The sequence below is a fragment of the Schistocerca americana genome, chromosome 1 (assembly GCF_021461395.2).
Source record: "Schistocerca americana isolate TAMUIC-IGC-003095 chromosome 1, iqSchAmer2.1, whole genome shotgun sequence".
Taxonomy (NCBI): Eukaryota; Metazoa; Arthropoda; class Insecta; order Orthoptera; family Acrididae; genus Schistocerca; species Schistocerca americana.
Genome location: NC_060119.1, coordinates 477,538,020 through 477,565,969, shown reverse-complemented (window position 1 = coordinate 477,565,969; position 27,950 = coordinate 477,538,020). Strand labels below are relative to the sequence as shown.

At 39.2% G+C, this 27,950-nt stretch overlaps 1 protein-coding gene across 2 annotated transcripts; it reads left to right on the top strand.

Annotated features, from left to right (window-relative positions):
- On the top strand, positions 1-27,950 carry LOC124623979 (mediator of RNA polymerase II transcription subunit 28). 2 transcript variants are annotated; one of them, XM_047149078.1, is made up of 4 exons: positions 1-307; positions 388-567; positions 25,148-25,507; positions 27,795-27,950. In XM_047149078.1, the coding sequence occupies exons 1-4, from the start codon at positions 248-250 to the stop codon at positions 27,933-27,935; spliced, it is 741 nt and encodes a 246-aa protein (XP_047005034.1). In that variant the 5' UTR covers positions 1-247; the 3' UTR covers positions 27,936-27,950. The 2 variants fall into 2 exon arrangements, with proteins under 2 accessions (XP_047005034.1, XP_047005035.1); XM_047149079.1 differs by having other exon boundaries at positions 7-307; positions 27,747-27,936.

Sequence of the window (27,950 nt, the reverse complement as noted above, 5' to 3'; positions counted from 1 at the left end):
CGGCAGGGAGTGTCACGACTGTTATGTTAGACTGTGACGTTATCATTATAGAACAATCACGTAGCTTATATGATAGAATTGAGGCTTTGCCCTATCTGCTAATAAACTCACTAGGCCATTAAACAGAACAATAAACACCCATAATTAATCGTCCACAAGGCAAATTGTGTGTCTTACATTTCCAGCCCTGTGAAGAACAGTGCAAGTTGGCATATCTTCGGTTACCGAAGTGTTTGCTCAGCGCAAAATGGCGGCGACAACAAATGGTAATGGCAACTTAGTTGATGAATTCGAAGAAGCTTTTCAGGTTCGTGAGCCTTATGTAATTTAATTACCCTGTATTTGCTTCATTTAAGTGCTGGCTTCATTTCCCTCCAATTGTTTCAGTCATGTTTGAATGTACTTACGAAAGAGGAGACCGTGCCGGCTATGGAGAAAGATGAGATTAAAGTTGAAGTTGATCACACAATCCTGCGTTTTATCGATCTGGCCCGTCAGATGGAAGCATTTTTTCTACAGAAACGGTTTTTACTTTCAGCCTTGAAGCCAGAATTAGTTGTGAAAGAGGTAAAATATAATACATTTGACAGATCACCACATCTCTTAAATAATACTCGACTTGTACTTTGTAAATAATGATACTTTTCAAGACTAATGTAAGTATTTTAAATCTGTTAGATCAAATTCTAGAAAATTAATTCAGTATTAAGGAATGTTTTCAGTTTGGGTGGTAGATGTGGTGGAATGAGTGTTTTCTGTAAGGTCTGTTTACACAGAATAACAGTTGTCCCGAAATGGCTTCTGCTAGTGTACTTCTATTCTTCAAGCTGCAGAATCGTGTATTTACGATGTGTTACCATGTGTATAATCTACAGTCATTCTAATTGCAATACACATTGAATTGAAGGTATTCAGAACACCCAGCAGCTGTTACAGTATCAGCTTGGAAGTTTATTTCTATATTCCTTTATTTTGTGAATACTGCAACAAGTATTTTGTTTGCAGTAGTGATTTTTCTTAGAATAATTGGGTGTACTTGGTTAGGTTTTCAAACTGATGGAGGGTAGTGTGTTTGTGCCCTGAGAACCAGTCACAGTCATTGAAAACATTAGTTCTTCAATGATCTACTCTTTACTTTGTTACTCGACCCACAAAAGTCCATTTGGGTGAACTAAACGTACTGAAGCTAGATACAGCTTTCTCCTGAAACGAATGTTTCTGTGTGTGGGCAAACAAAATACATACTATATTTTTTGCATTATATTAATTTTTGTAACGTAGATTGTGGCTATAGACTGAACTGTAGCCTAGACTGAGGTTTGAGTTAGGTTGTAAGGTGACATTTTGGATCTGAATTAGTGAAGTCAAACAAATGTGAATACAGAGTCTTAGATATGATGGCGTCCTCATATTTAACATATCTGTTGGTCTAGATTAGTTTGAAAGGTGAGAGTTTGGTTCCGAGTTGGAAAAGTGATATCAAACATCTTGGTTTATCAGCCCCTTTTACACAGGTGGTTCTCTTGTCTCAGTTAACTAGCCATGCTTCACAGATGCTCATGTATGTTTACACATTTCCCCCTTAGTTGTGTGTGTACAGTGCTGTTTGCTGTGTTTTGTGCATAAGTTTGTAGTGTATTAGGATGATTTACAATGAGCATATATGGTTTGTCTCTGGACAGAAGGAAATGTCACCTTTAAATAATCATTGGTGTGTTTAGATTAGGTGAAGTATGTGCTTAATGTAGAATCACTTGGACCACTACCTTTACTGATTGTTAAAAGGGGACTTGTGGGAACTATCCTCCTTACAAAAAGACGGAATGTATAACATCATTAATAAACTAGCTAGTAGTATTGTTAATTAATGACCAAACAAAATTTGTAGTTGTTGTTCCTGACAAAATTCATGTCATGAATTCTACTACCAGATTCGGACTGTAGGAACAAAGAAAGGCTTTTCCAAACATTTTAAAACATCAACTATTTCATTGTTCAGGAAAATATGTAAGCCTGCACACATATATAGTCATTAAACTATTTTTAGAAGGCGCATACCACCTTTTTTGCTTTATGCATTTGGTATTGGTTTGATCTAAAACCATTTCTCTCCTTCAATAGAGCTGATGTTTTCAATGTTGAAACATTTTCATCGAAAAACGTTTTTTATCTATATATATTGTTTGTGCACTATGCGATGAGAGTGGATTAGCTTCCAGTGTTGTCAGATGATGACACTATCCTCTATTTCAGTGCATGCACACACTTCGGCATAATCAGTATTTTAAAACTCTACCCTCAACACAATTAAGTTACTATTGACATCACCAATCCACTAACAACACAGTTGTTACCCGATTTTCACTCTACTGTGTGACATGATCCCTCGATGAGTAGATGCTTCAAAGTAAAACAGATTTAACACCGCTTGCCAATTGTAGCCTCCTAGGAGGGGACAACAATTTGAAAATTAAACACTTCATATTGTGTATACAGTGCAGTAGACTAGGCACACAACAAAACTAGAAACCTGTGCCCAAACCAGTACCTGTTCCAGCACCACAGTTATCTGGCTTGTTCAGATCATTAGCCAACTTGTGCAGGGCAACATCCACCTGGTTTGTTTTCTTTCTTTGTGCCCCTAAGATGCCTTTCCCTTTTCTTCATTTCTTTTCATATTCTACATAATTGCTATTCCAGTGATCTCTCTCTCTCTCTCTTTCCTCTTCCTCTCCTCCCCCCCCCCCCCCCCCGCCCCTCTAATAAATGAATATACTTTTCTCTCATTCGTATTTGCGGTCTAATACTTCACACACTGCTGTGGCTCAGTGCTCAAAGGCCAGATTACAGATCCAAACGCTTAGGGTTAAGTTCTCAGCCAGCCCTAAGATTTTTTAGCTCTCTTCACTTCATTCTCCCCTGGCAATGTTTGTTAAAGTGAAAATTGGTTATTTGCTCAAACATTTTATCAAGTGTACTAGTATGAAATGCAGATTTTTTTTTTGTCTAAGAGCATGTCAAATTCAGGAGAATGATAAACAGTGCTTTATTCAAAGTATGCTCCATCGTTTGTTATACATTTTTCTCATCTTTTGGGCAATTTGTGAATACTACACCTGTAAAAAATTTTCCCCTTTTGTTCCAAAACATTCATCGAGCCGTTTTTTCGCATCTTAGCATGAACCAAAGTGTTGCTCAGCGAATGCATGACACATTGATGCAAACAAATGGTAATTGGAAGGAGCCAAGTCTGGTGAGTAAGCCACATTGTGTAGAACTTCCGTGCCAAGTGCTTCTAATGTGTCACAAACAGGTTTTGCCATATCTGAAGTAGCATCGTCATGAAGGAAAATGACTCTGTTGCCTCTTTTGGTATTGTGGCCTTTTTTCAAGCAGTGAACAGTTCCGATTAGTCAGTTGTTGTTGGTTACATTTAGTATTAATCATTTCCCAAGTTTTAGCAGCTCATAATAGAGCACACCCCTCTGGTCCCACCAAACACAGAGCATCGTCTTTCTGCTAAAGCATTTCGGTCTTGTGGTTGTTGTGGATGGTGTGACTATATCTACGCATGACTTTTTGCACTTGGGATTCTCAAAATAAATCCACTTTGCATCCCTTGTAACTATATGATGCAGGAATGACTTCCTTTTGTACTGAGTGAGAAAAATGTCATGAGTTTTTGTGCTTTTCCATTTGCCTGTCGCTCAACTTGTGGTACCCGTCTACTGGTCTTCTAAATCTTTCCTGTCTCTCGTAGCTGATTGGAAACAGGCTGTTGACTGACGCCCAATTGCTCAGCAAGTTGGTTTTGTGTTTGCAAATCATCCTCGTTCCACAATGCTTCCGATTCCACATTGTCCCTTTTTTTTTTCCCCCATTCCTGTCTGCAACATCAAAGTCGCCATTTTTGAAATGCCAAAACCATTGTTCACGTGTATCTTGCAATAGAGAATATTCACCGTTAGCTTCTCGAAGTAGCTGGTATGGTTCAGCAGCAGTTTTCTTCAAATGAAAAAAAAAAGAAAAAAAAAAATTAATGCTGTCCGTGAATGCTGTTCATTCGGTAGAAATTTCAGCATATTGAACACAACACTGTGCAACACTTTCCCAGTTTGTCACTCTTGTGTTTCTGACACTTGTTGATGACACAACAGCATGGTGCATTGTTAAATCTTTATAGCACAAACAGCATCGGTGGGACATCTGTTGTCTAAAATCCGCATTCCATATTTCTAACCTTGTTAAGAGTCCACGTACAACTATAGGTAAAGCACTGCATTTTTCAAACCAACCTTTAGGTGAATGACAGTTTTACTTTTTCTATTTCAGTTCTTGACTATGTGTCCTTCAAGGTTAAATTTGAGTTTTGATGTATCAACCACAGGTAGCTCATTTTTCTGGGATCTCAACCTTGGCTGTTTTATTGATGTGTTCCCACAGTGGGATATATTGCAGTCTACAGTTATGCAGATAATTTAATAGAGGAAGGAAACCACCAAACTGCTACAATGTTTGATTTATTTATTAGAGGACTGGTTTCAAAGCTGGATAGCTGCAGTGTCATTTCTCTGTACAAAATGTTAAAGTTGTTGTCTTTGGAGGTACATACAGAAATCACTGATATACATCAAATTTAGAGTGTAGTGATGGAACCACAAGATAGTCGCACTGTAGCTTCGTTTGTTGTTGGATATTTGCTTGATTGTACAGAAAACACTTTGACTGTTAGTCCTTTTCTTCCTGTTTCCTAAACATTTATTGTATCTTGTTCCTGCTTCCCTTCACCATCTATGCATATACCACAAATATTGTACTATTCATTTCTTAATCCCGAATCAATTTACTGCTTAGCCACTATATCTATTGATCTATGAATTTCATCAGTAATACTAATGACAATCATTGAGAATGTGTTACTCTTGGAGGATGATGGTGTACAAAGCAAGTGGAAGAAAACACTTAAGTAAACAAATCTTCAAAAATTCTACCAACAAAAAATAAATTACTGTACAGAGAAACTTCACATGTGTTACACTTACAATGACCACTACCAAAACAGGTAAATTCACAAATTAAATTAACCATGTAAAGAATTTCCAAGGAAAGGAGAAAATTTAACAAAAAGAAACTTCATCAAAGAATAGAGAAACCTGCCGAACAAATGGTTCAAATGGCTCTGAGCACTATGGGACTCAACATCAGAGGTCATTAGTCCCCTAGAACTTAGAACTAGTTAAACGTAACTAACCTAAGGACATCACACACATCCATGCCCGAGGCAGGATTCGAACCTGCGACCGTAGCGGTCTTGCGGTTCCAGAATGCAGCGCCTACAACTGCACGGCCACTTCGGCCAGCTGCCACAAACAGTTCTGTCATCACCTCCTATACCCCCCCCCCCCCAACCACCATGTTGACCTTAACCTCAGTGAAGAGTTTCTCTGGAATTTCATTGTGACCAACATCATCGACCCGATTCTCAGTGTGGATTTCCTTTCCAACTTCAATCTCCTCCTCGACCTCACACTACATCGCCTGCTCAGCAGTGCATGGCATTGCTCTGCACCCTGCATCACTCGCCCTGTCTCCCACTTCACCTTCAAGAAGCAGCTGTCCTGCTCTAGTCCTTCCATCGATCTCCTCTCCAAATTTCCGCTCCACTCCCGCCCCCCCCCCCCTCCCCCTACAGGGACCCCCACGGGGCATGCCACAACACATTGTACCATATCGGGACCACAGCAGGCCTGCTGGTACAGTGACACATCCACCCTCTCTTGCTGGCCAGAAACAAGTTTGGATGGGCAGAAATTGAAGTCTTCATTACTGCTGGAATCATGAGATCTTCAAAAAACCCATGCTCCTCTGCACTGCATTTATCTCCCTTGAAGGATGACACCTGGCGCTTTTGCAGTGATTATCGGCATTTGAGTAAATGAACAGTTCCTGACTGTTAATGCATCACCCTTTTACACAGGTACAGTAATGGCATTTCAGGCCCTACCACATGCAGACTGCACAAAAGCCTTTACACAGATTCAGGTCACATTGGAGAATACTGAGAAGACAGTCGCTATTACACCTTTTGTTCTCTTGTAAAGTCCCTTTATGCATTTCAATCCCCATAATACCGCAAAAATGTGGCAACCTTGCATTGTGCACTCTCATGGTACTATGTGTCAATGACTGTCAGGCCCTGCACCACCCAAGTACTCGGTACTCACCTTGTGTTGCAGTGAAGTGACAATTGACAAACTAAAGCCAGCTTATGTGTTCATCATCAACAATACCGATGCACCACTGGCAGTCGAGATATCCCTGCCAACCTCCGACACCACAGACGCCACTGCCGACAGTAATGCCTGCCCTGACACCACCAGTGCCTGGAACTCAGATGTAGCCGCATTTCTCCTGTTGGATACCCCTCCCACTGTCATTCCTGAGTGAACCCAACGCCAAAGGCATGACATGCGACACTGAGGCCAAAGCTTCACTACTGCCGACCAATAGAGCCAGAGGTACCAATCGTCTGTCAGCTGAGCAGCTCTCTCTGCAGCTCAGAACATGGCCCCCAACACCCAAGAAGCTACACGTGCCCCTGATTCTGAACCAGCATCCCATCAGGTCATCTAGCAGACAGTGCAGTCAGCAGTAGCACTCACTGATGGCTGAGCACTCCGATGCACGTTAAGGCACACATACCGGTCGCACTGTGTGTGGTTGGCAATACCCTGCCTGCCTAGTTCCTCACTGCTGCCCCGCATCAAGAGAAACTGCACCACAGCGGAGTTCCTCACGCTGCCTGGGGTGCTCCTGTAACCATCACTGCACCATGTAACACCTTCTTCCCTGAGGTACAGGTCCAGCTGTTAATCTCATGCTCTGGCTGCTGCCTGCTGCAACACACAGAATGCAGCCCAGACTGACTCCCGACTCTGCCTATCTGCCGTAGACATTTGCTACCATTGCTGCCAACCACGTGTCACAGCCATATGCCATGGCCACTGCAGTCATACAATGGCCAGTGGAAGCAGCGAGCTGCATTACCCTGCCACACACCATGCCACCATAACTGTGCATCAATGCAGTGGCTGCCAAGATCAACCATGACCACCCACCCAATGCCACTGTCCCATCGTCACAGCCACCAGCAGTGGCTCAGCTGCTTCTCCCCACTGCAAGCCACGATGCTGCACAACTCTGCCAACATGGTGAGCATTGTCCATACAAAGTGCGGTCAGATCAGTGTCTCCATGCACCTCTCCCACGGATATTCATATCTGTGACTGACTCCCTCATACATTGCCACCCCAGTATCCATCTCTACTAAGGAGGAAACTATGTGGTGCCTCAAAATTCTAAATTTCATACCCCACACTCTGCCCTAGCTGATGACTCTATCTGCTCAGCCACACCTGAACTTTCTCCAAAGCGCCTCTACATAATTGGAAACTGCTGACAGCAGTGTCTTTTCCCTCACCACCACATGTGAAAACAGACACTTCCGTCAGATTTTTCCTAGCTGTAGATGGCACCATTCTCGTGTGTGTGTGTGTGTGTGTGCGTGCGTGTGCGTGCCCTGAGCAATAGTAACAGTGGCTTCATGAGTATTTTGTTTCCTAATTCAGTGAAGGTGCAGTGTTTTCTAAAGAGGACCCAGAGTCATAACTGATGCAACCCAATGGCTTTCCAGTGGCAATATATGGACAAATTACAATGAGTTGGTCTTGGATCGCATTTTGCAAATAACTTGCAGGCACTCTTTACCAAAAAGGACAAGTGGTGTACCCAACGGCATGGCTTGAATGTACAGCTGCCCATTTTAACTCAGGCAGCTTTTCATTGTAGGCTCTTCCCTCTGATATCAGGACAATGAATTCCACATGTGGTTATATAATTTTGGCAAAGTATTAACTGATTCTTGTCCACGCCTAGCAACCATGTGCACCCCACTTCCTCACTTTCTGGACTCACAGGGTTTTGATTCTGCCCTCCACATACGATGGCGCCCAGTCGTAATACTCTCTCAAATCAAGAATCTCACATCCTATGCTGGTGGGAAATTAAAATGTGTCACTGGTTTGAATTTCTTTGTGAGACTTTATTTTGTACCATGACTGGAGAATCTAAGAACACTACCAACATGGATCAGAACTGTAATAAACAGACTGCTAAACAATTTTATAAGTAGTTTTCATTTGTGTGTAGTTTGTGGAGAAATAAATAATTGTGTAACTGAAATTATGACCTTGTGTAGCTTTTCTAAAATACGCATCTCATTCCACTGCACTCTCACATACTTTCTCCTTTAAATTTAGTGACAATGCGCGCCGTGCTATGAGCAATTATTAAACCATCTTCATTTCTAGCTTGTTTTTCCATTACTTTTTGCGCCCCTTCTTCACGTGCACCCTTGGAAGGGACCCATCTCACAATGGCTACACCATAAAATGGAAGATCGCCGCAGCACTCTATATTTTTTTCTAGCTATGCTTGGCAACAGGTAGAACCAACTCCTACCGCCGCTAAGTCATCTGACTTCCACCAGCTTCCTCGCTCCCAGAAAAGTGCCAAGTTGTGTTGTTACTACTGTACAGGGTGCCAAGGTAGTTTGGATTATTGGAGCGATTTACTGATACTTCATTAAGTTACACTTACAAAGACCACTACCAAAACAGGTAAATTCACAAATTAAATTAACCATGTAAAGAATTTCCAAGGAAAGGAGAAAATTTAACAAAAAGAAACTTCATCAAAGAATAGAGAAACCTGCCGAACAAATGCTTCAAATGGCTCTGAGCACTATGGGACTTAACTTCTGAGGTCATCAGTCCCCTAAAACTTAGAACTACTTAAACCTAGCTAATCTAAGGACATCACACACATCCATGCCCGAGGCAAGATTCGAACCCGCAACCGTAGCGGTCGCGCGGTTCCAGAGTGTAGCGCCAGAACCGCTCGGCCACATCTGCTGGCCCTGCAGATCAGGAGAATGAAAACCGAGAAAGGTGGTGCAATGGTTAGCACACTGGCCTCACTTTCAGGACGACAATGGTTCTAAGCTGTGTCCGGCCCTCCTCTTTTAGGTTTTCCATGATTTCCCTAAATCGCTTCAGGCAAATGCCAGGATGGTCCCTGTGAAAGGGCGTGGTTATGACATATTGGGGATTTGTAATTTTGCAGTGTATAAAAATGTTATACAAATAAAGATGGCAGTTTACTAATTTTCGTATCTGATAGTGCATGTTAAAACTGCATTGTGGTTTTTAATCTCCTCAAGGCTGGGGGTCCATGTGTGATCAGTTCAATTCCTGGTAACAAACTGTGATTTGACAAATAGCACAAAAATCAGCAAAAAACACAATGAAATTTGGCAAGAACAAACAACACCGAACTTGGCAAGAAACACAGAATTTGGCAGAAACCAACACAAAATTTGACAGAAAAAATAACACGTTAAATTTAGCAAAAATTAACACCAAATTTGGCCATGAAATAAAATGATTTTTTCCAATCCCTACAGATGGGTTGCTTGACATACTCAGTCATTAAATGTGTTTTCTCGAAAACATTTTCAGAAGCTTAATACACAATTTCAGTAGCTTATGATGAAAGTGACCTGTCTTAGTTCCTTGCCTGCAGTAACTGCCTTTCTGCATGCATCCCTTTTAGTTGAAATACAAGAAACAATAAACAAACCACAGCTAATTTTAAGCTTGTTTTGTGGGTTAAAACTTCCTACTATATCATTTGAAGGAGAAAATCGTATACTAGATGTCTTTGTTTCACTTTGTTGAATACGTTACATGAGAGCTGTTTGGTAATTTCATGTGTATTTTATTCGTTAGACTGTAGAAAACAGAAGGCTTAATCACAGGCTACCTGTAATAAGTACATTGTGTAAACAGTGTTGGTAACGAACAGATGCATCAGTCTTATGTAGTAGCTAATCAAAGGATTGCTGTAATTTTGAACCATTTCTTGTGAACGTGAAGTTGTTGCCTATCTCCAACTGAGCTTTATTTGGCACAACAATTCTTAACTTGCTTTTTTTTCTTTGTAACTTTGGAAATATACACTGTAGGATTCAAAGTTATTGTTCATTTCCTGTTAGTCTGTCAGCACAAAAACTCTTCTGCAAACAACTTGGAAAGGAAGAAGTCTGTGTGCCAGAGAACACACTATCAGCCACGATTATATTTTGAGCACAACTCCAGATTATTTCTCTTAGTTTTTCTTTTAAACCACATAATAAAGGTTTCTGAATACTTCAATAATATAGTAATACGTAGTTGCAAATTGGTAACAGGAAATTGCATATAATATTGTTCCAGTGATACAGTGTATGCTGTGTTTTTAATTTTTGTACTTCACATATAAAATAGACATTACTGTATCTGTAGTCTGTGAGTTTTGTACATTTATCAGGACAGTAATTCATCCAGAGAGAATGTTCAAAGTTAGGATCCCGGGTGTTTGAATTCCTTTTACACCATATGTATACAGGGTGTTAGGGGTATAGGTACAGATATTGTGCTCATTGATACCTTAATATTTATCCACTGTAGTGTTAGTTATTTTTTTTCTCTGCGTATACCAGTCTTCCCACAGGCACATAACATAATTTACTACCTGATGTTTTCTGCATAGTCATAACTGCACCACCAAGTGGATTACACCTCTCAGTATTGACTCTCAATGTTGTGTCTGTGCATAAACATTTCAATACCTTACCTGCTAACAAGGGGAAAATAAACATTAATGGCTTGCTCTCGCCTCGAGTTCTTGAATGTACTAACAACCTAAATGCAGAGTACTCTTAATAGCTATAATTATTAGTCCGCAAATGTAGTAAATACTGATGTAATGTTGTTCAGTACACTGTCCTCAGTCTAATGACGAAAACACTCGTCCTAGATATGACAACACCTTGTAGGCAGCTCTGATCTGCACTTACATCCCTAACACCCTGTATTTTCCATCTGTGCTGTGGACTTGCACTGGCTAAGTTGAAGATGTACACTTTTGTTTTATTTTTGATTTGGCCTGATTTTTTCCCCATTTAGTTTTAGAACAGTATCAATGTAACATCATCTTTCCTGTGAAGTTGTTGATGGTTTTTATATGTTAAACCTCAAAACATGGCACAACACATAGCAGTATATTTCATGTTCTGCCTTCGGACTTCTTTTTTGATGACTATGCATTTCTTTGAGTGTTACTCTCGGTATTTGGAAAATGTTTCCCACTAAATCATAGAGGATCCTTTTCATCAAAGATCAGAGTGCATTTCCGTGCTGATTTACGTAAGTGCTGGGTGGGGGTGTTTTATTTGGAAAGCATAACAAACATTACTTTCTTCGCTGGAGTTATATAGCTTATGTCTAGTATGTGACATGGTCAAAATAATTTCAGCATCTCATTAATTATAGAGAAAATTAGGTGTGAAAGAGATGACAGATAAACAGTTGATAAAATACAAGAAATGTTTTATTTTACTTTTGAACTTAGTCATTTGTGGAACAGGATACATTTAGCATTTGTTAGCAATGAAGTGGTGCTATTTTTACTGTAATATAGACACACCAGCCATACACAAAAAGATCTAAATGTTGACACTGCCATTAAATACAATCATTCTGCTCAAATGAAGCTTTGCAGTAAAACATGTTATGTGTAAATCTATGACATACAATGGAAATTCCAGGATAGGATAACAATATGGAAAGGATAGACTGCTATTCACCACACACAGGAAGCGTGGAGTCATCAGAAATAGAAAAGAAACACAAGCACAACTCATGCACGCAAAACTACTTTCATCTCTGACGGACTGCATTGCGTCTGAGGTGAGCACTAGTCTAGCTGGGGCAGGAAGTGGGGATATGGAAGAGGTGTGTGGCAGGGAGGAGGAAGGATAGCAGGGTAGGGATGGGGAAGATACTTGTGATGCCTGTGGGAGCATGCAGGGATGTCATGAGGGCAAGATAGGGCTGCCAGGTTCAGCATCAGGTTGCTATGCTAAGAGAGGAGGGGAGTGTGGGGAAGGTGATAGGAGAGAAGAAGAGAATGACAAAGAACTTGCATGTGTTTTTGCTATATAGAAGTTGCCTGTAGTACTGGCATGGGGGCAGGGAAGGGGATAGCAAGTGGAAGATAGGAACTTGTGAAGGTAGAGGCCTGGGAGGTGATGGGGAAGGATGTGTTGCAAGGAGAGTTTCCACCTGCACAATTCAGAGAAACTGGTGTTGATGAGGAGTATCCAGATGGCATAGGCCCTGAAGCTGTCATTAAGGGGACCACCACCTGCCTATCTAACCCATGTTAATTTAGGCAAGTATTTGACCCATTTCTGAAAAAAACTATTTGATGCAGGACCTTAATATTTTTACTGTATGTTAGATGATGCTAATAGTCAACTGTATACTAAAATCTACTTTATCCATTTTATAGTTTTTAAGAAATATTTTTTTAAATTTCTTAACAAAAATATTAAGTTTTTTCTGCAGACAGTATTTTTTGTGAACTTCCTAATGGGAGAATATTAATGAATGTAGTACCACAGGTGGCTTTTTATGTTATGCAGAGTCTCTGAAAATTTCATTCATTTACCTGTGATAATTTCTGATATTATGGAGGATATGTAGTGAAAATTTTAGTTTACGGGAAATTGACTTTAAAGAAAACACTTTTGAAATTTGTTACTTACAGTTACTTAAAACTGCCCTGCTGCATATGATAGCCCTTCTTTGGCCTCTAGCGGGTCTTCCAGCTTCTTTTTCACCTTCCTGGATGTTTGTCTTGCTCTCTTGGCACATATTATGTGCAGACCTGTCTGCATTGGCTATCCTCATTTTATCGCAATGTCGCAGCCCAGTGATCATATTTTCACCAGGATTAAGTCCCAGCTTTTTCAGTACCCAATACTTTCCAATATTACCACAATTGAATGTAATAACAGCATCATGAACTCCTAGTTTCATTGTATGCATGTCTACAAATACAGTTTTAGGAAGGAGATTCCAAATTATGCTGTTGAAACATTCACTTGGGTTCTGTGTGTGCCCATGCAGACATTTCCTTAGAAGGTCTGGATGAGCCAAGTCTCTGAAAATAGGTTTAATTGCTGTAATAACAGCAGCAGGAAGACAATGCTGGTGGTGATAAGATTCTCCAGTTGCCTGAGCCCTACTGTACGCCTCTTGTTTCTACGGAGCGATGAAATATTTGTTGTACTCCATAAACTTCCATAACACCACTTGTTCCTCTAAAATTAGCCACACAGTTGTGTTCTTTATGTTCATTGACTTTACAACATTTTCAATATTTAGACATTATCTCCACATCTAACACTTCACCAGGGTCTACACTCGTGGCAGTCACTACTCCATTCAGAGAAGTATGTCCTCTTTTCTGCCAACTTCCATCAAGTGCAACTGCAATATCTGAACATCCAACTGAACAAAATGTTCTCCCTGCAGCCATGCCCTTGCCATTAGATCGTTGGGCATAAACTAATCTAGTATTGATTTCATAAGGGCCACTTGCATCTGGTTTTGAAGAACTCATAAATGAAATCACAGCTGAGCATTTAGTGCAAATTAAATCCAAAGCAATTGGCCTTTTCTCCCACTGGCACTCTCACTAATTTTCACACTCTGTGACTCACCACACTGTCTACATTGTACAAATTTAGAAATTACATCTGATAATATTCTCAAATTTATAATAATGTTACTGTACCCCTTGTCACTTAACAGTAAATTCATTGTAACTCTCTTGAAATGGTGAGAGCTTCTTTGATGATGCACTTGTTGAAGAATTCCAATTAGAAACATCGTTGCCATGTGACATAACCTCTTGTACAGAAAGCTTTCTAAACTTGTTTCCTCCAAATTGTCGTTTCTTGAAAACACCTTTACGTTTTGCCATCTTCAATAAACACACACAAACAAGCACTGCAAACGTAAGTATATCTACTACTTGCAATCACACTTGACCAAAACTAAATGTGTGTTTGAAAGCGTGTTGTTTACAAACAGCAGAAACAAAAGAATACCAACCATTGCATACCAAGGATAGCTAACACACTCAAGAGTAGAGAAAAAAATCCCTAATGTGCATGTAGGGAATATAAAGATCTAAAATATATGCAGAAAAGTGGGCGTGGCACATAAACACATGTGGTAGGAAAATGCTCTTTAAATGCTCAGAAGAAAAGAGTACTTAGATAAAACCTTAATCTTTCGAAATATGATGAAAACCGAAAATCGATTTTTTTTTTTTTTTTTTTTTTTTTTTTACCTGAACCACGGTGTGGTCCCCTTAAAGCAAAGCACATCATGTAACTGGGTGTTTGGGCTCTCTCTTGGCCATAGTTTGGCTTTTTTTGTGGAAAGACAACTTGTTAGTAGTCAGGCACAAACAGAATGTGGCACAGTGGTTACAGCTAAGTTTGTAGATCACATGGCTACTTCCACAAGTGACGCTTCCTTTTGAGGGGTAGGAGATGGCATTGACAGGACTGGAGTAGGTGGTTGCAGGAGGAGGGATGGGGTATGCCTTGCATCTAGGTCAGGGATATGAGCCATGTGTCAAGGGGCTTGGAAGCAAGGATTATGCATTGGCTGGATTGAAGAGTGGGGAGGATATTCCTCATTTCAGGACACAATGAGAGTTAATTGAAACCCTGACAGAGAATGCGATTCATTTGCTCCAGTTCTGGGTGGTACTGACTCACAAGAGGATTGCTCCTTTGTGGCCAGACAGTAGGTGTGTAGAGACTAGTAGGTGAGTCATGGGATATGCTTCTGGACAAGGTGGTAATGGTTCTCAGTCTGTGAACGCCCTAGTGAGACTTAACCATTAAAATGTTGATTTACAGTATAGCAGGAGTATAGTTCTTGAGTAAAAATTATGGCGCTGCAAGTGTTGGCTGCAAGGGTTAGATGGGTGTCACTTACTCTGAGATCCAACACTAAATAGGGAATAGAGTTCTGTGTTAGGATATTTGGTTCAGACTTTAAAATTTATTCTATATACTTTTCGCATTCTTATAAGGAAGAGATTCCTCCTAGATATGGCAAGGGCCTCTAGGCAGTCTCATGTGACCTGGATACTGCTTGCCCCTACTCTTGAAAATATCAGTACCATTGCCTGTAATTCTCATTGTTAGTTCTCTTTGACAAATGGCTGATAATACTTCTTTCATAGGGTAATCATTGCTGACAATTAGTAGTGCCCTATCCAGAAAGGGTCACAGCCTTTCTTTTTATTGTAATTTTGTAATTTTAGAGCACCTAAACAAACACACACACACACACACACACACACACACACACACACACACACCTGGGAGAAGAATGATGAACATAAAACCAAAAATCTGATGGCATCTTGAATTCATGAAAAAATACATATTAATTTTTAGTTGTTGGATATTTGCTTGATTGGAGATGGTGTAACAGGAAAGAAAGCAAATATTTCTGCCAGTGACTGAGGACGATGTACTGAACAACATTAATCAGTAGTCATGTCATTTGCAGACTAATAATTATAGATATTGCAAGTTGTATGTTTTTAGGTTTGTTGGTACTGTAATGTTATGTGAGCCTCACTGCCCCTTTTTTAAACTAATTTGTGTCTGACTACGAAGTCTTTCGCGACGGAGTCCTTGCATAAAAAGTTCTCGGTTTACTTGCCGCGTCAAATTTGGATAAAATCCCAAGCTTTCAATGACTACCTCCGTCATCTTCGTCAGGGGTAAAACTGACTGTCGTGGACCGGTGAGGCTTCCTCTTTTATAAGCAGTGGACGGTTTCTCATTGGCTGGATGACGTCACGGTGAAACCGATGTGTACTGAGGTGGCGGCCTCTATATCCATAGATTTTGTTTGCGCGCTTTATCCAGCGTTGCTTGCAGCGCCATCCATCGCAACAGGCGGAGAACTGCGAGGAATGTAAGAAGTCTCCCTCTGTGCTCTTTCTATATCAATTGCGCGCTTCCGTGCATTGCTGAGTGCATAACCGGAATCTCTGTTGAAATTATTTTCACAGAGTCTAATTTCAACTGCTTCCCTGATGACAAGAGTCCCAATAGTTTGAAGCGTGAGCAAGTAGTCTTGTTTCATCGAATAAAATCTTATGTTTATTTAACAAACTGTGCTCAGCCACCGCTGATTTTTGTGTCTGATTTTATTCTGAGAAGCTCAGTAATGTATGTAAATGCAGTAAATGTAAATTTGATTCAAAAAGTGCTTGAAGTGAAGCGAAGCGCAGCTGGACAGCAACAAACTCTTGAGCATGCAATCCCCGCAACAATAGTAGCTGTGAATCTTTAAGTATGGACTCAAAAAAAAGACAATTGATTTATAAAAAAAAGAGATTTGTTAATCTGTATCTTGTAGAAAGAGGATGTGTTGCTAGGCCATCGCTGAGAGCGAATTGTTACATTTAATTAAAATTGATATTTTAGTGATAAAACCGAGTAAAATATGCGTAAGAGTTGCCAAACATTTATGTATACAAATTTTCTGGAAGTGAAGAATAGAAATATCTTGTTTCTGGAAAAGGAGGTGAACTTCGTTGTTGTCGCAGTCTATCAATCGACAGAATTGTAAGTGTACAAAATTCACTAAAATACAGGAAAAGAAATGCATTCTGTATAGTTTTCATTCAATAAGTAACAACCTCCCATAATTTCTTAATTACAGTAATTGGTTTATGTTCTTGTCCAATAGCATGGTGATAAACTCCACTGACCAATTTTGATGTAGCAGGATGTGTAGTTTGAAGGAAGTTTGTGTGCTAAGCAATCTCCTTTTCTCACGAAAAGCAGATTGCTGTTTGATCTTATTTACTTACAACAGTGGTCCCTTTGGTATGAAAAGCTACGAAAACTTGGACTCAAAGCTATACGGCCAAGTAACAAACAGTTGTATTTTAAACCTTAAAGAACAATAACTTCCTCCAAATTGCAATACGTCAACAACTGGTGCAGAAGCTGATCATTCAAGGAGGCAGCAACCAAAATTCAGGTACCAGTTAAGACTTAAAGTAAAAATCTCAATCAAAAATCAATCTCTCTCTCTCACTCCAAACACACACATAAATATTCATATTAAAAAAAAGGTCATTTAATAGTACCTCCAAGTATGTGGGGCAAGAGCAAGCCATTAATTAGCTATTTTGCCCCCAGCTAGCAGGTCAGGTGTAGAAGTGTAGGAACATGGACATGAAATGGTTAGTCTTCACTGACAGTTGTAGGCCACTTAGTGGTGTAGTTATGACCATGCAGAGAACGTCATAACATTTGTCACATGCTTGTGGGAAGAATGCCTGACGCAGAGAACAAAACAACTAACCGCTCCCCCCCCCCCCCCCCCCCCCCCCCACGCACATCAATATGTGAACAAATTAAGGTATCACTTAAAGTTTTCATGCTTACACCCATTATATCCTGTGTAGACAAGCATAAGGGAAGGTGCAGTATTAATAACTAGTATTTCTCTTCAAAGTTTTTAAAAAGTCTACACATTTATAGCTATAAATTTTAGGGATGTGTTTCTAAATGTTCAAACTTGGTCTCTCTGTTTTATATTATAAATAACAGAATACACAGTATTTTATCCTGAAGAAGGAAAAAAGAACTTGCAAAAATAGTTCTTACCATTTGCATAGTATGGTATGCTTTGGAACACACAGACCAGTCAAAACACAACCAGGACATTTTCTTTTGGAACATTTTTTCCTTTGCACTCGTAACTGATACAAAGTTGGTGGATGCACTGGGGATACAAAGTTTGTGGATGCACTGGGTTTGTTTTCTGGTTAGGTGGTGCCTTTATGTTAAAATGTCTTTCATTACATTGTCTTGGACTAAAACAAGAAGACAATTTTTGAAATTTCTTGCATTGTTGCAAAGAAATTTATAAACATACCAAGAAATTGAGTGAGGCTACATTTGTTGTTCTTTTGCACGTGTCCTTTATCTCCTGATAAAGCACAAATGAGTTGATACCATCCAACAGAAATAAGCAAAAGAACAGTTTTTGCCAATATTTGAATTACATTCTGGTGAAAGGATAAAAGACACTTATTTTATTTTCTATGATGTACCCACCTCATCTCGGTCGTTACTGCAATTTAAACGTAGATTGTGTCAACCCCCCCTCCGTGTCACTGAGTACTGCACTTGCAAGTCTCTGTCACGTCCATTGCTGAAGTAGTATGACATGTTGAGAACAAGAGCATAGGTTTTCTCCACAAAAAATCTTTTATGTTTGCTGTGCAACTCCCTACAATTTTCATCTTGCACTCCAGTAGTGAATTACTGTACACACAGTTTTTTGTTGAGGGCAGCCACAGCTGAAGTAATCCATGTTTCAGAAATAAACCACTTTCAGCTGGCTATGAACTTTCCTTTTTATTTGCAGGAAGACGACATATTTCATGATACCAGCTCACATTTTCTGATGTACATTTACATTATAGGAAACAACAATTGAGGTTGTTATAAAAAAAACTGGATACTTATCCTGGTAATATATGCTATATGACAGCTGATATGAAATACTCACATGTTAGTAAAACATTAAGCCCATGATATGGAAAGGGACTCAGCCAACTGAAAATAAAATACTGTTACCCGCAACAAGCAGAGCATCAGATGAAATTGACCAGTTGGAAAACTGACAAGTGAATTTACCAAAAAATGACATGTGCAAAATAAGAAAACAAAAAAAGGTAAAAGTCCCAGGTGGCAACATTGAAAGCCTAGGCTTAAGAAAACTACTTTCATACTACTAAATAGCGGACAGTACCTCACCTTCGCCTCACCGAGCAAGGTCTCACTGCAAGTCATGGAGGGCACTATTTTCACCACACTTAGTGGGAAAGGCTACAAACTTTTCACGCATATCCAAATATCATGGAAATGATTGATGCCCTGTTACACTGCACAATATACTGGGATCATTAACCATCAACACATCTGCACCATACTACAATTTTACTAGCATAGATGGGAAGCAGAGCACCAATATCAATCTCATGCTTAGTCATAAACATATTAGCAATGCAATATGACAACAGGGAGCCCATGGCCAGGCCGTGCTTTTGAATGATGGTATGACTCCCAAACCTGAAATAATTGTAGCTGAGCACTGTATTGAGGAGCTTGAGGGTGTCAGGGTGTCATCAATCTCATTTGTGGGCCATCCACTGCAATGCCTCAAGTTGTGATCAATCTTATCCTGTACAGTGTCGACCAGAACATCAATATACATTATTTTTATATCTAACGAAACCAGATGTGTGCCCTGCGGAATATTCAAATCGTATAGCTTATTAACTAACCATTCTCTATTACAAATACTGAAGAAGTTGCTTGTGTGAGAATAATGCTCTTTTAGATATTTTTCCAGTGCTTGCTCAGTCTGATACCCAACCCTCTCTTGCATTAACAATAGGTCTCTCTGGAGCCCTATCTTATGTACCTTAATCGTGGCTCTCAGCGTAAGTGGTCTAGAGTGCATGGGAGCTGAGTTCTTAATTTGAAACTTCTCATGGAAGATCTTAGTGTCTTTGAAAATATCTTCTAATATTTCAGCATAGAATCCCTAAAACACTCATCATTCTGGTTGTTTGTGAAGAATTGATGGACTTTCTCAACATTCTGTGACCCTCTTCTAAAATAACTATATCTTTGCCCTTATCAGCTGGGACAATTAATATTTGATTTTCTGCTAACTCATTTTTAGTATTCTTGAGAGTTACCTCCACACTTTTCTCATAATATATTGCCCTATCCAGTCCTTGTGATCTCCTTCATATGCCCTTGATACTATCACTAACTTATAACTACATTGTGTTCCACAGTGGTGAATTTTACACTATCCAATGCCACATTTGTGTGAGCACTTTGTGTTATTACCTGCAGTTGCAGGCTAGTCCAATGTACATTACACTCCAATCCTGTTCTCAATCAATTGTTTTCCTTGCCACTAAACATAATGTTTGTATAGTTACATATCAGAGGATAAAAGTTAAAAATCACATCCTGTAAGCAAATGCTCCTCATCCTTTTTATCATGTATACCCATTCCACCCAACTTATTGACAAGAGTGCAAGCTATTTTGCTCTTAAAGACTATTGGCAACATATGCTCACAGGCTCAGAGCCACTTTTTAGTATTTATTATCTTTGCAAGTTCTAAGTGTAACAGATGTATGCCCCTAACAAAAAACAAGTGATACATCTCTTTCCTGATACAGTAGAACATAGCACCTCTTATGCAGTTTGCAGGCCATGCAACTCGGTTTTTAAATGGATATCTATTATATGTAGGTAAAACCCTCTTTGTTAAACATGTCTTTTTAAAAAAAAAAAAAAAAAAAAAAAAAAAAAAAAAAAAAATAGTATTAGCATGCAGTTTAACTAATGATTTCTCCAAGTTCAGGAGATGAAAATATGTCCTGAATGTATCGTGTTAGCCTCATGAGGCAGTCCGTTAGAAATAATTTTTTCTTGAGGGTAACTGCAGCAATATTTCAGAAATAAACTGCTTGCAGCTGTATATGAACTTTCCTTTTTAGTTACAGGAGCATAACCAGTTTCATGATTTCAGATCACATCTTCTGGTGTACACGTACAAGATAGGAAACAATTGACATTGAGATAAATAACTGAATACCTGTCCTAATGATCTATGGTCTATGACAAACAATGCAAATTATTCGCATGTCAGTAAAACATTAAGCCCATCATATGGGAAGAAGGGGGGCTCGACCTTCTCAAAATAAAATACTGTTACCCACAACAAGCAGGGCATCAGATCAAATTGACCTGTTAAAAGTGAATTTACGTACAATGACAAGAGCAAAATAAGAAAACAAAAAAGGTGAAAAGTCCCAGTTAGCGAAGCTGAAAGCTCATGGTTAAGAGAACTTGCTTCATACCAGGAAGCAGTGAACAGCAACCCTCCAACCATCTCGCTGAGCAGGGCCGCACTGCAAGTCAGCATGCTCATGTGTTGGAGAGGGCACTAGTGCCACCACATACATAACAGGGAAAGATACAAATGTTTTCATGCTTATCAAAATATATGGCATTGATTGAGGCCCCTGTTACACAGTACAACAGTATACACTATAAAATATCTCGGCATAAAAAAAATTGAAACCAAATAGACCAGACACAAAATCGTTCAACATGCTCAGGATCAATAAACAAACAGCCAAAAAACTATGACATGTCCTTGAAAGGCAAAGTTAGATAGTATATTGTAACGTCTTAACTCCACGTCCGTATTGAGGACATATTAGGGGTACAGTGTTGGACACCACATAATTTGTTGCCTCCAGAATGTTTGTCTACCCCTTTACTTCTCTGTGTAAGACTTTTAAATTATTGGCTATACCTGTTATGGCAGGGCTGCCACAGGTCCTGAAAGTCAGGTAATATCAAGAAATTTCAAACACGTCAGGGAACTTTGGAAAAAAAATCTCATTTTTGTCTTAGTAGCTGAAATGGTTTGTTTACTGAGGCATGCATCATTGTTGGCTGGGTGCAGCTGAGTATGTGCACTACTTCCCTACTTCCTCATTACTACTGCTTCTCTCATTCCTACCACTCCCCTCAGCTTGCAGTCAGTGCTGCCACCACTTCTTACCACTAGCTTAGCAGCTGCTGACAAGAGGCAAGGAGGCATGAGGATTGGTTTGTTTGGATCTGATTCTCCGATACTGTAGACGCAGCAGCCGGAGATGCTTGTCCTGTGTGGATGAGTTGTGTCTGAGTGATTGTGTGAATGTACGTATGCTTGCTGTCACTTACTTACAAAAGCTATGACTCAAAATTTAGTTGTGAGAGTGTAATTCTCTTTTTTATGTGCCTGCCTGTGGCTCAGCAATCATCTTTATGGTGAGTTGCTACCTATCCTCATTATTATTGATTATCAGAGTATTTGAACAAGTTATCAGTTGCATAGATTGACCACCGTGCTCTCATTTCAACAACATGTTGTCTTTGGCTCATGAATAGCTGGCCACATGAGTGGATTTCCACAACAGGCCAAAGCCACAGACCGTTACTGTGGGTATCTGTAACTGATCTGAAGCCATTCATTTCCCACTAATGTGCAGACCCTGCCCATTGGATGTAGTCTCACCAATCTCCCTGCAGGCCGGATCTGTTTGGTGTGGCGTAAATCAGCAGATTTTCATGGTTTATCCGTGGACCCAGGACTGCGGTGCTCATCAGCATGCCAGAGGCCATGGGTGATGGATTTCAGGACATGCGACTGTCTCACCACAAGTACGTTCTACAGTATGGCATTTTCTGGACATTTTATTTGTTCTAGTATATTTTGGCACTTCAAAAGTAGTTTATATGTTGGAAAGTATGGGCGATAAGAAGAAGAAGAAGAAGAAGAAGAAGAAGAAGATTGTCAGTCAGTGACGATTTTATGCTATGTACTCATAGATTTCTCGAAAGGAAGATCACAAGATACATGTAAAATAATAGGTATAACACAGTGGGTAATAACCAACAATAATGAACATAGTAGAACCAACATTTAATGCAGTCACCTACAGTGTTGGTTTACGCAATTCTTCCCCAACTTATACCCTTCTTTCAAGAGGCCTCAGTGAAAGTATTTCAAATCTGACTTGCAAATCCAAGGAAATTTTTGTCACCAAATGTGTTTCACTTTATTGAAATAAAATAACATCAGTGGTCTAAATGGAAAACATTACCATTTGTCTTGCTTTCTCCATCTAAAAGCAGTTCATTACAAAAGATGTTATGTTAGTACATAATACTTTCTCTCTTATCAGGAAACATCATGTGCTTGCAAGTTTTTGTTAGATATTTCCTTGTTTGCACTATTGTATCTTGTACCATAGCTGCAAAGACAGTGTATTAACTTATGTCTTAACTTGCCCTTGATGTCAAAATTTGTTGGGGAAAAATGCTAAAAATTGTCTGGAAGTCAGGGAAATATAAGGGAATTTCACTTGGGTAAACTTGTGGCAACCCTGTGTGTAGTGGCCAGAATCACATAAGTGGTTACTTAAGGTAAACTTTGAATTCTTCATACTTAGGTGTTCTCGGAACCTAATTCCAAACCTTCTGGCAGTCTGCCCCACATGTCTGACAGGACAGTTGTTGCAACTGATGTAATATACACCAGAAGCATCATGTTTTTCGCAAGCCTCCTCTGTTTATGTACAAGTCTTTGGCCTTCATTCTGTGGAATAAAGATTGCTTTCTTTATCTTGTTTGTCCTTAGTTTTTCACCTACTTTATGTGATATTGCGCCAAAGTTTGGAATCCTGTGCTAACCAATGAATTCGTCTTTCGCCTCGTCGAACACCTGCTGCGTGGTTTCATTACTGTTAGACTTCTCCCTATTTTTAGCGAATTCATGTATATGCAGTATACCTTTATTGATTGATCTATGATGTCCTACTTGTTGCAGGTAACAGTATTTCATTTTGAAAAGATAGAGTCCACTCCACCTGTATCATGGGCTTAATGTCTGCCCCTGGTTGCTGAGTGGTCAGCGCGACAGAATGTCAATACTAAGGGCCCGGGTTCGATTCCCTTCTGGGTCGGAGATTTTCTCCGCTCAGGGACTGGGTGTTCTGTTGTCCTAATCATCATCATTTCATCCCCATCGACGTGCAAGTCGCCGATGTGGCATCAAATCGAAAGACTTGCACCCGACGAATGGTCTATCTGACGGGAGGCCCCAGTCACACGACATTTACATTTACATGGGCTTAATGTTTGATAGATGTGTAATTATTTTATTGGTTGTCATAGAGCATTGATTATTGGGATAGGTATCCAGCTTTTTATCATAATGTCAATGTTGTTTCCTGTCTTGTAGATTTACACCTGAAGATGAGATTTCATATCACAAAACTGATTGAGGGCCTGTAAATAAAAAGAAAACTTCACATACAGCTTTCTAGGAAATATGAATTACTGTAGGTGACGTATAATGGTGATCACTGTATACATTATAACCATTGCCAAAAGATATCGCAGGACTGGTACTGGTAGACACACTTTTGAGTAACAGTAACAGATTTTTGGATTCTTCAGAAAATACATGTGGATTATTGCTGCAGAAGTGAGTAAATATCCATGAGCCACTGCAATGCGTCATACAGGGTTGTTATCAAACTTTTTTTTCTTATTTTTTCCCAACACCAGTTAGTCTCTGCTTTTATTATTTCTTCCAGTGGAAACGGTGAGAAACAGTCAGCGTGGAAAGGATGTTAAGTGGTGCCTTCAGTCTAGCAATATCCTGATAAGGGTGAATGAGAGGGTAATAGTTAGCTGCATGCCGTTAAAGTTCATTTGCTCTCTCTCTTTAGTAGTATTGGTGAAATTGATGGTTCAAAAGCCTGTTTCTAATCAATTTATTATGTATTTTATTACCAGCAAAATGGTGCAGTAGTTACGGCACTGGAGCTGCATTTGGGAGGGAACATCTTATATCCCCATCCAGTCATCCAGGTTTATGTTTTCTTTGGTCTCCCTAAACTGTTTAAAGCAAGTGATGGAATAGATCTTCTGAAAAGCACACTGACAATTTCCTTTCCCAATTCAACCTCACACTCAAGTCCCTAATCATCTTGTTGTCAATAGGATGTTAAACCATAATCTTCCTTCGTTATTGCAAAAACTTGATTGTATATTATTTTCTTTTCTTTGTATCAAAACTGTACATTTAGCTGCATAAAAACATTTAAGTATCATCACCCATTTTTTTCTGAACAATAGTTATCTAATTCTTCTCCCAGGGTACTGAAGTTCCCCATTTCAGAGCTGTGCAACTTGGAAGCTTAATGTGACTGTAAAATGTTAGGCACAATATAATTTTAACCCTGTCTTTGCCCTTGTTCTCTAAAATGTGTTAAATTTAATGGCGTTTGTGTCTTTGAAAATGTCTGCAATGCTTTGTCAAGAAATGTTGCATATGCTCATATAGTGGTGTGCAGTGCAGTAGTAGCAAAGTTCTGCAAAAACCTTTGGTTGCTTCTTTGACCAGCTATCATTGACTGATTCTTACCTTTCTTAGGAAATTAATAATCCTAAACTCAAAATTAATGAACCTTTTTATTTTTCGAGGATGTTACAGAACTGCGTGTGGAGTTAATGCGCAAAGAAGAACTCATAAAAAGGCACTACGAGAAAATCACTGTCTGGCAGAATATGCTGGCTGACCTGCAGGGTTGGGGCAAGTCTCCAGCATCCTCAGGAATACCCAATGGTACAGCGCAACAACCACCACAACCTCCAGCAGCCCCTAATCTCCAGCAACAGCAACAACAGCAGCAGCAACAACAACAACAACAACAACAACAGCAGCAACAGCAGCAGCAACAATTGCAGCAGCAGTTACACCAACAGCAGCAGTTGCAGCAGCAGCAGTTGCAACAAATGCAGCAGCAGCAGCAACAGCAACTTCAGCAACAGATGCAGCAACAGGTATGTTTTATATTATTCCTCAATCTGTGCACATGTCGTAACAAATCCATCTAGTAGTTAACAATCACATTTACTGAAAGTTTTATGAAGAATAAATGTATCACAAAAGGCATGACAATAACTTCTGAAGAACATTTGTTGAAACTGTTTGTATTTAAAATTGCTTTTATTAAGATATACTTCCAAACTCTCTCTACAATCATGCATATCTCTTAAAACAGCTCCTTGCTGTTGCCTTTAATAAATTTGTGCCACCTAAATCTCATATGCTGACTTTTGTTTCAAGTTAGCAAACTGTTCCTGCATTGAATTGTGCTTACCTATGATTCAGCATATTGCATGACTATTGTACCCATGAAATTGACATGAAATGTCCTGCTGCTCAGGTATATTCTGCTTAGTTGGCATTGCCCTTTGTAGAATATCCAGGATCCAGTGCAGTATCATGGAAGAGAATACTCATTACTTATCATTCTTGGTGAAAATTAAGAACAAGGATTATATCGGTGTTACCATAGATCCAAAGGTCTTGGATTTGACCCCAGGTTAATTGTAGGATTTTTATCCTTCTTTTATCACTTATTCCACCTCTGGGAGGCTTTTTTTTTTTTGTGAAAAAGACTGAGTTATACCATGGTATGGAGCCCTTGTGAAACTTTGGCCCCCTGTAACTGGTAGGGTAAGTAAGTTTGAAGGTAGGTAACGGCATACCGCCTCCGACAGGACCATGCCTAGTACAGCATTGTGGTCTTCAAACAAATCTTCGGATTGATGACAGCTTCCTTTTTTTACTATTACTTCCATGTTTGTTGCACAATATTGGCATCACTTACTGTGAGGTGTGAAGGGAATGGGAAATAGTGAAGGATATGATACAGGAATATGGAGATTTCAGGCAGTGATATTCTGGTTATCATCTTGAAAATAAGAGAAATTTGGAAATATGAATTCACTGTGGGAAAATAGTCCTTGATAAGAGCATACTACCTATAGAAACTGAAGAAAAAAAAAAACACTTATCCAACCTGCCATTTGTATCATGAAAGAAAATGCACATATATAGTTCACGTGAAGAATCAGATATATAACCACAAATCTAATAAAATTTGTTATTGGCGATAGTTTTGTTACGTACTTCTAATAGCACAAATGGTAAATTTCTAGATGAAAATATTATTAATTACTTAATAGACATGGATCTTATTGTAGAATGCATACAGTATATGCAAAAGAAATACATATTCTTGATGATAGATATTTATTGACTTCATCGGAGTTGGCTTCTCATAAATTCAGTTGTACCTTCTTGTATGTTACTGTTCATTGAACTAAACACAGTAATAAATTTTGTAAGTTTGAGGGTTTAACCTGTTTAAGACAATGGAAACATTGTTGAAAAGTCAGCATCTTACATGACAGGTACCTTTTAAACATTTATTATTATAAATAAGCACTAACTAGATTCATATAAGCTATTCTGTTACTGTTCAGAAATGCAAAGCTAAATAAATAAGAAAAACTACATACTTGATGGCATGTTATAAATAATGTTTTTAATATTAAATAGAAGTGTGGCCATCAAATCTTCAGTGCATATCTGGAAGACAGCTGTGCCAATGGATTTCCTAAGTGTCCCAGATGTCTGTGAAGCATATTTGGTGAAGTTGCTTTTCTGACTATTGTTAGAGTACATTTTTATCATAAATGTTTTCGTGCTTCTGAATAGCTGCAGTTAAATTCAGCTTGTTTAATCGCATCTGGAGATTAGTTTGCAGTAAATATAAAGGCAGCACATAGGTCTTAGTCAGTTGTTTTCATGTTTAACACATTCACTTCTATGGATGACTTTGAGAGTATGATGTATTGAACTATTTTATTTTCATGTAAAGCTTATGTAGTTTATTCACATTCTTAATTGAGCAGATTGGGCGTGCTTTCCCCTTTAAATAAATTAGCCTACATGCATTCAGTATGGTTTGATGATACTATTACAGTTATATATTCATTGTTACAGGTATATCGTTGCATGAATTTAAAGTACACAGAAATATTTTCCAGTAATTAGAGATTTTATTTCTGTAATTATACATCTATTGAACGCTATGGTTTTTCCTTCTTCATTTCTTCTCTATTTTTAAAGCTTTTTTTTATTATTTTAATTTTGTAATCCATGTTAATTTTATCAGTTCTTTTTTATTTTCTTTAAGTTCTGTTTTCATTTGGTTTTTGTGTGTTTCAGTGAGCCCCCTGTGGGTTTCTCACTGGAACTGTTTGTGTGTGCTTGCAGGGCATGGCAGGTGCAGGCCCTCTGGTGTTTCTCCCACAAGGGGGAGGGCCACCTTTCCCCCCTCAGGGTCCGTTGCAGGGTCCACTGGCCTACCTCGAAAAGACGACGAGCAACATAGGGCTGTCGGAAGGACGGAGGTGACGGGGGCGGGGGAGG

Bases quoted from the DNA above. Each gene is read 5' to 3' on its own strand.
- LOC124623979 (XM_047149078.1), top strand. From the start codon at position 248: ATGGCGGCGACAACAAATGGTAATGGCAACTTAGTTGATGAATTCGAA. The intron at 308-387 runs GTTCGTGAGCCT...CAATTGTTTCAG, and splicing joins AATTCGAAGAAGCTTTTCAG to TCATGTTTGAATGTACTTAC. The intron at 25,508-27,794 runs GTATGTTTTATA...GTGTGCTTGCAG, and splicing joins AGCAACAGATGCAGCAACAG to GGCATGGCAGGTGCAGGCCC.